Source organism: Oncorhynchus nerka, linkage group LG13 (genome assembly GCF_034236695.1).
Source record: "Oncorhynchus nerka isolate Pitt River linkage group LG13, Oner_Uvic_2.0, whole genome shotgun sequence".
NCBI classification, from domain to species: domain Eukaryota; kingdom Metazoa; phylum Chordata; class Actinopteri; order Salmoniformes; family Salmonidae; genus Oncorhynchus; species Oncorhynchus nerka.
The window spans coordinates 7,820,305-7,836,386 of NC_088408.1; the positions used below are offsets into that span (position 1 = coordinate 7,820,305).

The 16,082-nt window shown below is 49.3% G+C and overlaps 1 protein-coding gene across 1 annotated transcript in view; it reads left to right on the top strand.

Annotated features, from left to right (window-relative positions):
* Positions 1-9,008, top strand: part of LOC115122080 (acetyl-coenzyme A synthetase 2-like, mitochondrial) — a 34,531-nt gene extending 25,523 nt beyond the window's left edge. The window contains exons 10-14 of the mRNA XM_065026165.1: positions 1,509-1,635; positions 1,772-1,899; positions 2,988-3,051; positions 5,647-5,768; positions 8,160-9,008. Coding sequence (XP_064882237.1) covers positions 1,509-1,635; positions 1,772-1,899; positions 2,988-3,051; positions 5,647-5,768; positions 8,160-8,336 — 618 coding nt within the window. The 3' untranslated portion in view covers positions 8,337-9,008. The remainder of the gene's footprint in view (positions 1-1,508; positions 1,636-1,771; positions 1,900-2,987; positions 3,052-5,646; positions 5,769-8,159) is intronic.
* The last annotated feature ends 7,074 nt before the right edge of the window (positions 9,009-16,082 follow it).

Here is a 16,082-nt window from a genome sequence, read left to right on the forward strand (position 1 = left end):
GGAGTGTGGAGCGGAGTGGGGTGTGGAGCGGAGTGGAGTGGAGCGGAGTGTGGAGCGGAGTGGAGGAGCGGGGTGTGGAGCGGGGTGTGGAGCGCGGAGTGTGGAGCGGGGTGTGGAGCGGGAGTGGAGCGGGAGTGTGGAGCGTGGAGTGGGCGCGGAGTGTGGAGCGTGGGTGTGGAGCGGGGTGTGGAGCGGGGTGTGGAGCGGAGTGGGAGCGGGGTGTGGAGCGGAGTGGAGTGGAGCGGGGTGTGGAGCGGGGTGTGGAGTGGAGCGGAGTGGAGTGGAGCGGGGTGTGGAGCGGAGCGGGAGTGTGGAGCGGAGTGTGGAGCGGGGGTGTGGAGCGGGGTGTGGAGTGTGGAGCGGGGTGTGGAGCGGAGGGAGCGGAGTGTGGAGCGGAGTGGAGTGGGGTGTGGAGCGGAGTGGAGTGGAGCGGAGTGTGGAGCGGAGTGGAGTGGAGCGGGGTGTGGAGCGGGGTGTGGAGCGCGGAGTGTGGAGCGGAGTGGAGCGGAGTGTGGAGCGTGGAGTGGAGCGCGGAGTGTGGAGCGTGGAGTGTGGAGCGGGGTGTGGAGCGGGGTGTGGAGCGGAGTGTGGAGCGGGGTGTGGAGCGGAGTGTGGAGCGGAGCGGAGTGTGGAGCGGAGCGGGGTGTGGAGCGGGGTGTGGAGCGGAGTGTGGAGCGGAGTGGAGCGGGGTGTGGAGCGGGGTGTGGAGCGGAGTGTGGAGCGGGGTGTGGAGCGGAGTGTGGAGCGGGGTGTGGAGCGGAGTGTGGAGCGGAGTGGAGCGGAGTGTGGAGCGGAGCGGAGCGTGGAGCGGGGTGTGGAGTGTGGAGCGTGGAGTGGAGCGGGGTGTGGAGCGGGGTGTGGAGCGGGGTGTGGAGCGGAGTGTGGAGCGGGGTGTGGAGCGCGGAGTGTGGAGCGGAGCAGAGTGTGGAGTGGAGCGGAGTGTGGAGCGGAGTGTGGAGCGTGGAGTGTGGAGCGGAGTGTGGAGCGTGGAGTGTGGAGCGTGGAGTGTGGAGCGGAGCGGAGTGTGGAGCGGAGTGTGGAGCGGAGCGGAGTGTGGAGCGGAGCGGAGTGTGGAGCGCGGAGTGTGGAGCGCGGAGTGTGGAGCGTGGAGCGTAGTGGAGCGTGGAGTGTGGAGCGGAGCGTGGAGCGTAGTGGAGTGTGGAGCGGAGTGTGGAGCGGAGTGTGGAGCGTGGAGCGTGGAGTGTGGAGCGGTGCGTGGAGTGTGGAGCGGAGTGTGGAGCGGAGTGTGGAGCGGAGTAAGAAGCGGAGCGGAGTAAGAAGTGGAGTGGAGTGTGGAGTGGAGCGGAGTGTGGAGCGGAGTGTGGAGCGGGTAACACTCTCTCCTCCGGAACCACATGACTCTGGCTGTGACGAGGATCCCTGTTCAATCCCCTACGCATTTCTGATCCCTCTATTCTGTCTCCTATCCTGTCATAAAAATAATAAAATACGTAAGGAGTTTGGATTTTTTTTCTCTTCGAAATAGTAATGTTGTGTATTGTATCCAGGGTGAAGTGCTGAGTTCCAATGATTCGACTGGAGCTTTGTGTATCTCCCAGGCCTGGCCTGGTATGGCCCGGACAATCCACAACCACCACCAGAGATTCACAGAGACATATTTTCAGCCATATCCAGGTACAGACAAACCAACCCATCCAGACTTTAAAAACTAGCGTTCTACAATCTGCTCAATTTCCTGTCTTTCTCAGACTGAGACTAGCGCTCTGCTATAATCAATACTGTCCCCTAAATTGTGTCACGCCACTATTAGGTTTCTTCTTCACCGGTGACGGTGCTCACCGCTCCAAGGAAGGCTATTACCAGATCGTCGGCCGTCTCGATGATGTCATCAACGTGAGCGGTCACCGGCTTGGGACTGCGGAACTAGAGGATGTGGTGGTATGTACGATCATAATCATGTTTGGTTTAGGTTATTAATTTGACCATTTAAAAACAAAAAAAACAAGCACACATAACATTTGAAAAAGCCATACATGCACATGAATAAAATCATGGAGGATAACGCACAATACAGTCTGGGACTTATTTCCATTGTTAAATCATTGAGGATAACACACTATACAGTCTGGGACTTATTTCCATTGTTAAATCATTGAGGATAACACACTATACAGTCTGGGACTTATTTCCATTGTTAAATCATTGAGGATAACACACTATACAGTCTGGGACTTATTTCCATTGTTAAATCATTGAGGATAACACACTATACAGTCTGGGACTTATTTCCATTGTTAAATCATTGAGGATAACACACTATACAGTCTGGGACTTATTTCCATTGTTAAATCATGGAGGATAACACACAATACAGTCTGGGACTTATTTCCATTGTGGTCCTCTTGAGACAAGATGGCTAGACAAGATCGTGATGTGACCAAATGTCCTTCTCAAAATAACTTCACGATCAGTGGTGTAGCAGAGAGTAAACGCACTTACCCCATCTTTTACAGAAAAACGCATTTTAATTTGACCTCTATTTAACTAGGCAAGTCAGTTAAGAACAAATTCTTATTTTCAATGACGGCCTAGGAACAGTGGGTTAACTGCCTGGTCAGGGGCAGAACGACAGATTTGTACCTTGTCAGCTCAGGGATTTGAACTTGCAACCTTCTGGTAACTAGTCCTAGGCTACCTGCCGCCCCCCCTGCCGCATTGAATGTATAGGGAGCATTACTTTGATTGGGCGGATCCATAATAAAATACAAATAATCACCATGAACGGCGGTCAGCATTTACCAAACAATTTATTTCTACCACGACATCACTGATCACGATCATGAGTCCAAATGTTCCTATCAAAATAACTTCTTATTGCAGGACTTTACCCGAGTCTACACAAAAATCAGCTGAAATGATAAGCTTATCGTATAAATGTCGCTTATCGTATAAATGTCGCTTATCGTATAAATGTCCTTGTCGACGTTATTAACAGTTGGAACTGATTCCATGGCATTCTCTCCTAGAACCAGTGTCCTGGAGTGGCTGAGTCTGCTGCGATTGGCTACTCCCATGACATCAAAGGAGAGGGTGAGTGACATCGTGGAACTTTGACGTGCACCATGGTTACATGATTATACCAATGGACTTTTACACTTAACTCTCCACTCTTAGTGTCTAATTCAAGGAAATGTATCAACAACCGGGGTTGCCTAGGTTACTTTCTAAATGTAATCTGTTACAGTTAATAGTTACCTGTCCAAAATTGTAATCCATAATGTAATTTATGGATTAGCCAAACTCAGTAATGTAATCTGATGACTTTCAGTTACTTTTAGATGACTTTCCCTTTAAGAGGCATTAGAAGAAGACAAAAAAGGAACCTATAAACACATTTGGGTGTGTCATCATAGTGGTCTCTGATTGGTGGTCATCATTTTGGTGTGCCATCATAGTGGTCTCTGATTGGTGGTCATCATCTGGTGTGCCGTCATAGTGGTCTCTGATTGGTGGTCATCATCTGGTGTGTCATCATAGTGGTCTCTGATTGGTGGTCATCATCTGGTGTGTCATCATAGTGGTCTCTGATTGGTTGTCATCATTTGGTGTGTCATAGTGGTCTCTGATTGGTGGTCATCAGAGTGGTCTCTGATTGGTGGTCATCATTTGGGGTGTCATCTAAGTGGTCTCTGATTGGTGGTCATCATTTGGCGTGTCATCATAGTGGTCTCTGATTGGTGGTCATCATTTGGGGTGTCATCATAGTGGTCTCTGATTGGTGGTCATCATTTGGGGTGTCATCATAGTGGTCTCTGATTGGTGGTCAGACTCACTCAGATGAAACAAACTTAAACTTGCGCCTTTTTTTTCTTTCAATGCTGAATTGAATGTAATTGAGAAAACAGAAAGATTTCATCATTTTTTAGCAAACATCCTTTCTGAATTTAAAATGAATCCAAGAAGTAATCCTCTAGTTTTTCCAAAGTAATCTGATTACAATATTATTGCTGGTAATCAGATTACAAGTAATCTGCCCCTCCCCTACCTGACTGCAGTATGTAATCAGATTACAAGTAATCCGCCCCTCCCCTACCTGACTGCAGTATGTAATCAGATTACAAGTAATCCGCCCCTCCCCCACCTGACTGCAGTTTGTAATCAGATTACAATTAATTCGCCCCTTCCCCTACCTGACTGCAGTTTGTAATCAGATTACAATTAATTCGCCCCTCCCCTACCCTGTCGAGAACAAATATACAGTTGACGTCTTTAGAGGATTACTTCTTGGGGGCGGCAGGGTAGCCTAGTGGTTAGAGTGGGGGGCGGCAGGGTAGCCTAGTGGTTAGAGTGGGGGGTGGCAGGGTAGCCTAGTGGTTAGAGTGGGGGCGGCAGGGTAGCCTAGTGGTTAGAGTGGGGGCGGCAGGGTAGCCTAGTGGTTAGAGTGGGGGGCGGCAGGGTAGCCTAGTGGTTAGAGTGGGGGCGGCAGGGTAGCCTAGTGGTTAGAGTGGGGGGCGGCAGGGTAGCCTAGTGGTTAGAGTGGGGGCGGCAGGGTAGCCTAGTGGTTAGAGTGGGGGCGGCAGGGTAGCCTAGTGGTTAGAGTGGGGGGCGGCAGGGTAGCCTAGTGGTTAGAGTGGGGGCGGCAGGGTAGCCTAGTGGTTAGAGTGGAGGGCGGCAGGGTAGCCTAGTGGTTAGAGTGGGGGGCGGCAGGGTAGCCTAGTGGTTAGAGTGGGGGCGGTAGGGTAGCCTAGTGGTTAGAGTGGGGGCGGCAGGGTAGCCTAGTGGTTAGAGTGGGGGGGCGGCAGGGTAGCCTAGTGGTTAGAGTGGGGGGCGGCAGGGTAGCCTAGTGGTTAGAGTGGGGGCGGCAAGGTAGCCTAGTGGTTAGAGTGGGGGCGGCAGGGTAGCCTAGTGGTTAGAGTGGGGGGCGGCAGGGTAGCCTAGTGGTTAGAGTGGGGGCGGCAGGGTAGCCTAGTGGTTAGAGTGGGGGCGGCAGGGTAGCCTAGTGGTTAGAGTGGGGGCGGCAGGGTAGCCTAGTGGTTAGAGTGGGGGGCGGCAGGGTAGCCTAGTGGTTAGAGTGGGGGGGCGGCAGGGTAGCCTAGTGGTTAGAGTGGGGGGCGGCAGGGTAGCCTAGTGGTTAGAGTGGAGGGGCGGCAGGGTAGCCTAGTGGTTAGAGTGGGGGCGGCAGGGTAGCCTAGTGGTTAGAGTGGGGGGGCGGTAGGGTAGCCTAGTGGTTAGAGTGGGGGGCGGCAGGGTAGCCTAGTGGTTAGAGCGTTGGACTAGTAACCGGAAGGTTACAAGTTCAAGTCCCCGAGCTGACAAGGTACAAATCTGTCGTTCTGCCCCTGGACAGACAGTTAACCCACTGTTCCTGTCATTGAACATAAGAATATGTTCTTAACTGACTTGCCTAGTAAAATAAAGGTAAAAAAAAAACAAAAAAAATCACCACCTTGATCCAAACAACTGTACGTGAACTTGACATAACCTTTAGGTGACCTTGTGCAAATGATGTAGCATGTCATATGCTAGACAATAGTAAACAACAAACAGATATTCTAGATATCTTTTGACCAATCAGATCACCTTTGATTTTTGCCAATAATTGGGCAAAAGATCAGAATTGGACCGCCTGTGTAAACGCAGCCTTTACGGCCATATAGGTGATCTACTGTCCTCTTCTCTGACCAGGTGTGTATGTGTTTGTGGTGTTGAAGAAGGCAGTGATGGTTCAAGAGGATGTTCTAGCTCAGCAGATCAGAGAGATGGTGTCCAGGAGCATCGCCAAGTACGCCTGCCCAGACTTCATTCAGGTAGTACCACTAATACTGGTAGTCTAGTGGGGTCCGTTCACACAATCTTTGAACTCTCTGAACCTTCCCTCGGAGAGACTGAAAAGCAGCTTCTATCTCAAGGCCATCAGACTGTTACACAGCCATCACTAACATAGAGAGGCTGCTGCCAACATACTGACTCAAGTCTCAATCCACTTAAATAATTAATAATTGGATGTAATAAATGTATCACTAGTCACTTTAAACAATGTCACTTTATATAATGTTTACATACCCTACATTACTCATCTCATATGTATATACTGTATTCTATACCATCTACTGCATCTTGCCTATGCCGTTCGGCCATCGCTCATCCATATATTTACATGTACATACAGTGCCTTGCGAAAGTATTCGGCCCCCTTGAACTTTGCGACCGTTTGCCACATTTCAGGCTTCAAACATAAAGATATAAAACTGTATTTTTTTGTGAAGAATCAACAACAAGTGGGACACAATCATGAAGTGGAACGACATTTATTGGATATTTCAAACTTTTTTAACAAATCAAAAACTGAAAAATTGGGCGTGCAAAATTATTCAGCCCCCTTAAGTTAATACTTTGCTGCGATTACAGCTGTAAGTCGCTTGGGGTATGTCTCTATCAGTTTTGCACATCGAGAGACATTTTTTCCCATTCCTCCTTGCAAAACAGCTCGAGCTCAGTGAGGTTGGATGGAGAGCATTTGTGAACAGCAGTTTTCAGTTCTTTCCACAGATTCTCGATTGGATTCAGGTCTGGACTTTGACTTGGCCATTCTAACACCTGGATATGTTTATTTTTGAACCATTCCATTGTAGATTTTGTTTTATGTTTTGGATCATCGTCTTGTTGGAAGACAAATCTCCGTCCCAGTCTCAGGTCTTTTGCAGACTCCATCCAGAATGGTCCTGTATTTGGCTCCATCCATCTTCCTATCAATTTTAACCATCTTCCCTGTCCCTGCTGAAGAAAAGCAGGCCCAAACATGATGCTGCCACCACCATGTTTGACAGTGGGGATGGTGTGTTCAGGGTGATGAACTGTGTTGCTTTTACACCAAACATAACGTTTTGCATTGTTGCCAAAAAGATCAATTTTGGTTTCATCTGACCAGAGCACCTTCTTCCACATGTTTGGTGTGTCTCCCAGGTGGCTTGTGGCAAACTTTAAATGACACTTTTTATGGATATCTTTAAGAAATGGCTTTCTTCTTGCCACTCTTCCATAAAGGCCAGATTTGTGCAATATACAACTGATTGTTGTCCTATGGACAGAGTCTCCGACCTCAGCTGTAGATCTCTGCAGTTCATCCAGAGTGATCAATGGGCCTCTTGGCTGCATCTCTGATCAGTCTTCTCCTTGTATGAGCTGAAAGTTTAGAGGGACGGCCAGGTCTTGGTAGATTTGCAGTGGTCTGATACTCCTTCCATTTCAATATTATCGCTTGCACAGTGCTCCTTGGGATGTTTAAAGCTTGGGAAATCTTTTTGTATCCAAATCCGGCTTTAAACTTCTTCACAACAGTATCTCGGACCTGCCTGGTGTGTTCCTTGTTCTTCATGATGCTCTCTGCGCTTTTAACGGACCTCTGAGACTATCACAGTGCAGGTGCATTTATACGGAGACTTGATTACACACAGGTGGATTGTATTTATCATCATTAGTCATTTAGGTCAACATTGGATCATTCAGAGATCCTCACTGAACTTCTGGAGAGAGTTTGCTGCACTGAAAGTAAAGGGGCTGAATCATTTTGCACGCCCAATTTTTCAGTTTTTGATTTGTTAAAAAAGTTTGAAATATCCAATAAATGTCGTTCCACTTCATGATTGTGTCCCACTTGTTGATTCTTCACAAAAAAATAGTTTTATATCTTTGTTTGAAGCCTGAAATGTGGCAAAAGGTCGCAAAGTTCAAGGGGGCCGAATACTTTCGCAAGGCACTGTATTCTTATTCATTCCTTTACACTTGTGTGTACTAGGGAGTTGTAGTGAAATTGTTAGATTACTTGTTAGATATTACTGCATGGTCGGAACTAGAAGCACAAGCATTTCCCTACACTCGCATTAACATCTGCTAACCATGTGTATGTGGCCAATAACATTTGATTTGCCTACTTTATAAAGGTCATAAACAATGTCCTAAAGTCTCACAAGACTGTCCTGAACATGACTTATAACATTAACAGGCACAAACAGCTGAATTGTGTTAAGTAGGTCACACTGTAGCAAAAAAAAATGTTTTGCAACAGAAAAAAACAAAAGCTGTGTTCTGGTAAACTTAAAGTAGTACCCTCCCATTTCAAAACGTTTTTTTTTTTAATGAAGGGAGGAAGGAAAGATACACTTTTAAAGTTTTCAAAACGGGGGCTTTTATCTCTGTAGGTGGTGAGGTGTCTGCCAAAGACTCGCTCGGGAAAAATCATGCGTCGCGTACTGAGGAAGGTCGTAGAGCGGAACACGGACGAGCTGGGGGACCTCAGCACGCTAGACGACCCTGACTCCGTACACGAGGTCATCAGGGGTCACCGACGTCTCCGTGGCGACGGCAAACAGCAGTAACAACAGGGTATTAAAAGGGACACCACCAATTTATATATATTTTTTTTGGTGGGGGGGGACAGAACAAAAACAAAAAATAGTTTTCAATGATATGGTGCTGGAGACAATGAAATATGAGGTTAAACATTGGTGACGTGTCCCTTTAAGTTATAGAACATTCAGATACAAATGCATTGTGACAGATGCTTCTGTCAGGACCAATAGAGAATCATTATACCAGTTGCATACATTAGGTCCTTGGGCAACATTCTGAATGTTTAACCACGTTGAATAGACCTCCATTCCACAAACTACAGGGATGTGGAATACGCTGGGAGAACCTTGGATTGGTGTGTGTTGTTGGATACTACTGCACCTGTTGGAGCTAGGAACACAAGCATTTTCGCTACACCCGCAACAACATCTGCTAAATATGTGTATGTGACCCAAAAAAAACAGTTTTGATAGTAAAATGGTCTTGATTATTGCATGCTATTCTTCTTGCTCTATTTCTTAAGTGCCTGTTCTGGATTACTGTTTATGAATTGAGAAGAAATGTATTTTTAGTATTGTATGGATGTTTAAGAGTTTTAAACTTCTGTTTTTAGTGCATGATGCAAAAGCAGATTATATAACTTAACTTTGTTTTATACAGATTATAATTTGAGTAATAAAGCAACAATAAGCAGCATTCTTTACTGGTCACTTCCTGTCTCATTAAAATACAAATAAAAAAATAAACGACATGATCATACATCCCATTAAGACGTCAGTAAACAAAGACACAGTCCCACAGCTTCACCTTGACAACAGTCCCACAGCTTCACCTTGACAACAGTCCCACAGCTTCACCTTGACAACAGTCCCACAGCTTCACCTTGACAACAGTCCCACAGCTTCACCTTGACCTGGTAAACAGTCCCACAGCTTCACCTTGACAACAGTCCCACAGCTTCACCTTGACAACAGTCCCACAGCTTCACCTTGACAACAGTCCCACAGCTTCACCTTGACAACAGTCCCACAGCTTCACCTTGACAACAGTCCCACAGCTTCACCTTGACCTGGTAAACAGTTCCACAGCTTCACCTTGACAACAGTCCCACAGCTTCACCTTGACAACAGTCCCACAGCTTCACCTTGACAACAGTCCCACAGCTTCACCTTGACAACAGTCCCACAGCTTCACCTTGACAACAGTCCCACAGCTTCACCTTGACCTGGTAAACAGTTCCACAGCTTCACCTTCCCACAGCTTCACCTTGACAACAGTCCCACAGCTTCACCTTGACAACAGTCCCACAGCTTCACCTTGACCTGGTAAACAGTTCCACAGCTTCACCTTGACAACAGTCCCACAGCTTCACCTTGACAACAGTCCCACAGCTTCACCTTGACAACAGTCCCACAGCTTCACCTCCCACAGCTTCACCTGACCTGGTAAACAGTTCCACAGCTTCACCTTGACAACAGTCCCACAGCTTCACCTTGACAACAGTCCCACAGCTTCACCTTGACAACAGTCCCACAGCTTCACCTTGACCTGGTAAACAGTTCCACAGCTTCACCTTGACAACAGTCCCACAGCTTCACCTTGACAACAGTCCCACAGCTTCACCTTGACAACAGTCCCACAGCTTCACCTTGACCTGGTAAACAGTTCCACAGCTTCACCTTGACAACAGTCCCACAGCTTCACCTTGACAACAGTCCCACAGCTTCACCTTGACCTGGTAAACAGTTCCACAGCTTCACCTTGACAACAGTCCCACAGCTTCACCTTGACAACAGTCCCACAGCTTCACCTTGACAACAGTCCCACAGCTTCACCTTGACAACAGTCCCACAGCTTCACCTTGACAACAGTCCCACAGCTTCAAACACCTTCCAGTCAGCTTCACCTTGACAACAGTCCCAGCTTCACCTTGACAACAGTCCCACAGCTTCACCTTGACAACAGTCCCACAGCTTCACCTTGACAACAGTCCCACAGCTTCACCTTGACAACAGTCCCACAGCTTCACCTTGACAACAGTCCCACAGCTTCACCTTGACAACAGTCCCACAGCTTCACCTTGACCTGGTAAACAGTTGACCAGTCCCAGCTTCACCTTGACAACAGTCCCACAGCTTCACCTTGACAACAGTCCCACAGCTTCACCTTGACAAACAGTCCCACAGTTCCCCCACAGCTTCACCTTGACAACAGTCCCACAGCTTCACCTTGACAACAGTCCCACAGCTTCACCTTGACAACAGTCCCACAGCTTCACCTTGACAACAGTCCCACAGCTTCACCTTGACAACAGTCCCACAGCTTCACCTTGACCAGTCCCACAGTAACAACAGTTCCACAGCTTCACCTTGACCCACAGTCCCACAACAGTTCCACAGCTTCACCTTGACAACAGTCCCACAGCTTCACCTTGACAACAGTCCCACAGCTTCACCTTGACAACAGTCCCACAGCTTCACCTTGACAACAGTCCCACAGCTTCACCTTGACCTGGTAAACAGTTCCACAGCTTCACCTTGACAACAGTCCCACAGCTTCACCTTGACAACAGTCCCACAGCTTCACCTTGACAACAGTCCCACAGCTTCACCTTGACCTGTCCCACAGCTTCACCTTGACCTGGTAAACAGTTCCCACAGCTTCACCTTGACAACAGTCCCACAGCTTCACCTTGACAACAGTCCCACAGCTTCACCTTGACAACAGTCCCACAGCTTCACCTTGACAACAGTCCCACAGCTTCACCTTGACAACAGTCCCACAGCTTCACCTTGACAACAGTCCCACAGCTTCACCTTGACAAACAGTCCCACAGCTTCACCTTGACAACAGTCCCACAGCTTCACCTTGACAACAGTCCCACAGCTTCACCAGTCCCACAGCTTCACAACAGTCCCACAGCTTCACCTTGACAACAGTAAACAGTTCCACAGCTTCACCTTGACAACAGTCCCACAGCTTCACCTTGACAACAGTCCCACAGCTTCACCTTGACAACAGTCCCACAGCTTCACCTTGACAACAGTCCCACAGCTTCACCTTGACCTGGTAAACAGTCCCACAGCTTCACCTTGACAACAGTCCCACAGCTTCACCTTGACCTGGTAAACAGTCCCACAGCTTCACCTTGACAACAGTCCCACAGCTTCACCTTGACAACAGTCCCACAGCTTCAACAACAGTCCCACAGCTTCACCTTGACAGTCCCAGCTTCACCTTGTCCCACAGCTTCACCTTGACAACAGTCCCACAGCTTCACCTTGACAACAGTCCCACAGCTTCACCTTGACAACAGTCCCACAGCTTCCTTGACCTCCACAGCTTCACAACAGTCCCACAGCTTCACCTTGACAACAGTCCCACAGCTTCACCTTGACAACAGTCCCACAGCTTCACCTTGACAACAGTCCCACAGCTTCACCTTGACAACAGTCCCACAGCTTCACCTTGACAACAGTCCACAGCTTCACCTTGACAACAGTCCCACAGCTTCACCTTGACAACAGTCACAGCTTCACCTTGACCTGGTAAACAGTCCCACAGCTTCACCTTGACAACAGTCCCACAGCTTCACCTTGACAACAGTCCCACTTCAGCTCCCACAGCTTCACCTTGACAACAGTCCCACAGCTTCACCTTGACAACAGTCCCACAGCTTCACCTTGACAACAGTCCCACAGCTTCACCTTGACAACAGTCCCACAGCTTCACCTTGACAACAGTCCCACAGCTTCACCTTGACAACAGTCCCACAGCTTCACCTTGACAACAGTCCCACAGCTTCACCTTGACAACAGTCCCACAGCTTCACCTTGACAACAGTCCCACAGCTTCACCTTCACCTTGACAACAGTCCCACAGCTTCACCTTGACAACAGTCCCACAGCTTCACCTTGACAACAGTCCCACAGCTTCCCTTGACAGCTTCACAACAGTCCCACAGCTTCACCTTGACAACAGTCCCACAGCTTCACCTTGACAACAGTCCCACAGCTTCACCTTGACAACAGTCCCACAGCTTCTCCTTGACAACAGTCCCACAGCTTCACCTTGACCTGGTAAACAGTCCCACAGCTTCACCTTGACAACAGTCCCACAGCTTCACCTTGACAACAGTCCCACAGCTTCACCTTGACCTGGTAAACAGTTCCACAGCTTCACCTTGACAACAGTCCCACAGCTTCACCTTGACAACAGTCCCACAGCTTCACCTTGACAACAGTCCCACAGCTTCACCTTGACAACAGTCCCACAGCTTCACCTTGACAACAGTCCCACAGCTTCACCTTGACAACAGTCCCACAGCTTCACCTTGACAACAGTCCCACAGCTTCACCTTGACCTTCCCACAGCTTCACCTGGTAAACAGTCCCACAGCTTCACCTTGACAACAGTCCCACAGCTTCACCTTGACAACAGTCCCACAGCTTCACCTTGACAACAGTCCCACAGCTTCACCTCCCACTGACCTCCCACAGGTAAACAGTCCCACAGCTTCACCTTGACAACAGTCCCACAGCTTCACCTTGACAACAGTCCCACAGCTTCACCTTGACAACAGTCCCACAGCTTCACCTTGACAACAGTCCCACAGCTTCACCTTGACAACAGTCCCACAGCTTCACCTTGACCTGGTAAACAGTTCCACAGCTTCACCTTGACAACAGTCCCACAGCTTCACCTTGACAACAGTCCCACAGCTTCACCTTGACAACAGTCCCACAGCTTCACCTTGACCAGTCCACAGCTTCACCTTGACAACAGTCCCACAGCTTCACCTTGACAACAGTCCCAGCAGCTTCACCTTGACCTGGTAAACAGTTCCACAGCTTCACCTTGACAACAGTCCCACAGCTTCACCTTGACAACAGTCCCACAGCTTCACCTTGACAACAGTCCCACAGCTTCACCTTGACAACAGTCCCACAGCTTCACCTTGACAACAGTCCCACAGCTTCACCTTGTCAGTCCCACAGCTTCACCTTGACAACAGTCCCACAGCTTCACCTTGACAACAGTCCCACAGCTTCACCTTGACAACAGTCCCACAGCTTCACCTTGACAACAGTCCCACAGCTTCTCCTACAACAGTCCCACAGCTTCACCTTGACAACAGTCCCACAGCTTCACCTTGACAACAGTCCCACAGCTTCACCTTGACAACAGTCCCACAGCTTCACCTTGACAACAGTCCCACAGCTTCACCTTGACAACAGTCCCACAGCTTCACCTTGACAACAGTCCCACAGCTTCACCTTGACAACAGTCCCACAGCTTCACCTTGACAACAGTCCCACAGCTTCACCAACAGTCCCACAACAGTCCCACAGCTTCACCTTGACAACAGTCCCACAGCTTCACCTTGACAACAGTCCCACAGCTTCACCTTGACAACAGTCCCACAGCTTCACCTTGACAACCCAGTCCCAACAGTCCCAGCTTCACCTTGACAACAGTCCCACAGCTTCACCTTGACAACAGTCCCACAGCTTCACCTTGACCTGGTAACAGTCCCACAGCTTCACCTTGACAAAACAGTCCCACAGCTTCACCTTGACAACAGTCCCACAGCTTCACCTTGACAACAGTCCCACAGCTTCACCTTGACAACAGTCCCACAGCTTCACCTTGACAACAGTCCCACAGCTTCACCTTGACAACAGTCCCACAGCTTCACCTTGACAACAGTCCCACAGCTTCACCTTGACCTGGTAAACAGTTCCACAGCTTCACCTTGACAACAGTCCCACAGCTTCACCTTGACCTGGTAAACAGTTCCACAGCTTCACCTTGACAACAGTCCCACAGCTTCACCTTGACAACAGTCCCACAGCTTCACCTTGACCTAGTAAACAGTCCCACAGCTTCACCTTGACCTGGTAAACAGTCCCACAGCTTCACCTTGTAACCAGTCCCACAGCTTCACCTAGTAAACAGTCCCACAGCTTCACCTAGTAAACAGTCCCACAGCTTCACCTAGTAAACAGTCCCACAGCTTCACCTTGACAACAGTCCCTTCACCTTGACAAACAGTCCCACAGCTTCACCTTGACCTAGTAAACAGTCCACAGCTTCACCTTGACAACAGTCCCACAGCTTCACCTTGACAACAGTCCCACAGCTTCACCTTGACAACAGTCCCAGTCCCAGCTTCACCTTGACAACAGTCCCACAGCTTCACCTTGACAACAGTCCCAGCTTCAGCCTTCCCACAGCTTCACCTTGACAACAGTCCCACAGCTTCACCTTGACAACAGTCCCACAGCTTCACCTTGACAACAGTCCCACAGCTTCACCTTGACAACAGTCCCACAGCTTCACCTTGACAACAGTCCCACAGCTTTCACCCCACAGCTTCACCTTGACAACAGTCCCACAGCTTCACCTTGACAACAGTCCCACAGCTTCACCTTGACAACAGTCCCACAGCTTCACCTTGACAACAGTCCCACAGCTTCACCTTCACCTTGACAACAGTCCCACAGCTTCACCTTGACAACAGTCCCACAGCTTCACCTTGACAACAGTCCCACAGCTTCACCTTGACAACAGTCCCACAGCTTCACCTTGACAACAGTCCCACAGCTTCACCTTGACAACAGTCCCACAGCTTCACCTTGACAACAGTCCCACAGCTTCACCTTGACAACAGTCCCACAGCTTCTCCTTGACAACAGTCCCACAGCTTCACCTTGACAACAGTCCCACAGCTTCACCTTGACAACAGTCCCACAGCTTCACCTTGACAACAGTCCCACAGCTTCACCTTGACAACAGTCCCACAGCTTCACCTTGACAACAGTCCCACAGCTTCACCTCACCTTGACAACAGTCCCACAGCTGACAACAGTCCCACAGCTTTCACCTTGACAACAGTCCCACAGCTTCACCTTGACAACAGTCCCACAGCTTCACCTTGACAACAGTCCCACAGCTTCACCTTGACAACAGTCCCACAGCTTCACCTTGACAACAGTCCCACAGCTTCACCTTGACAACAGTCCCACAGCTTCACCTTGACAACAGTCCCACAGCTTCACCTTGACCTGGTAAACAGTCCCACAGCTTCACCTTGACCTGGTAAACAGTCCCACAGCTTCACCTTGACAACAGTCCCACAGCTTCACCTTGACAACAGTCCCACAGCTTCACCTTGACAACAGTCCCACAGCTTCACCTTGACAACAGTCCCACAGCTTCTCCTTGACAACAGTCCCACAGCTTCACCTTGACAACAGTCCCACAGCTTCACCTTGACCTGGTAAACAGTTCCACAGCTTCACCTTGACAACAGTCCCACAGCTTCACCTTGACCTGGTAAACAGTCCCACAGCTTCACCTTGACAACAGTCCCACAGCTTCACCTTGACCTAGTAAACAGTCCCACAGCTTCACCTTGACCTGGTAAACAGTCCCACAGCTTCACCTTGACCTGGTAAACAGTCCCACAGCTTCACCTTGACAACAGTCCCACAGCTTCACCTTGACAACAGTCCCACAGCTTCACCTTGACAACAGTCCCTCAGCTTCTCCTTGACAACAGTCCCACAGCTTCACCTTGACAACAGTCCCACAGCTTCACCTTGACAACAGTCCCACAGCTTCACCTTGACAACAGTCCCACAGCTTCACCTTGACAACAGTCCCACAGCTTCTCCTTGACAACAGTCCCACAGCTTCTCCTTGACAACAGTCCCACAGCTTCTCCTTGACAACAGTCCCACAGCTTCACCTTGACAACAGTCCCACAG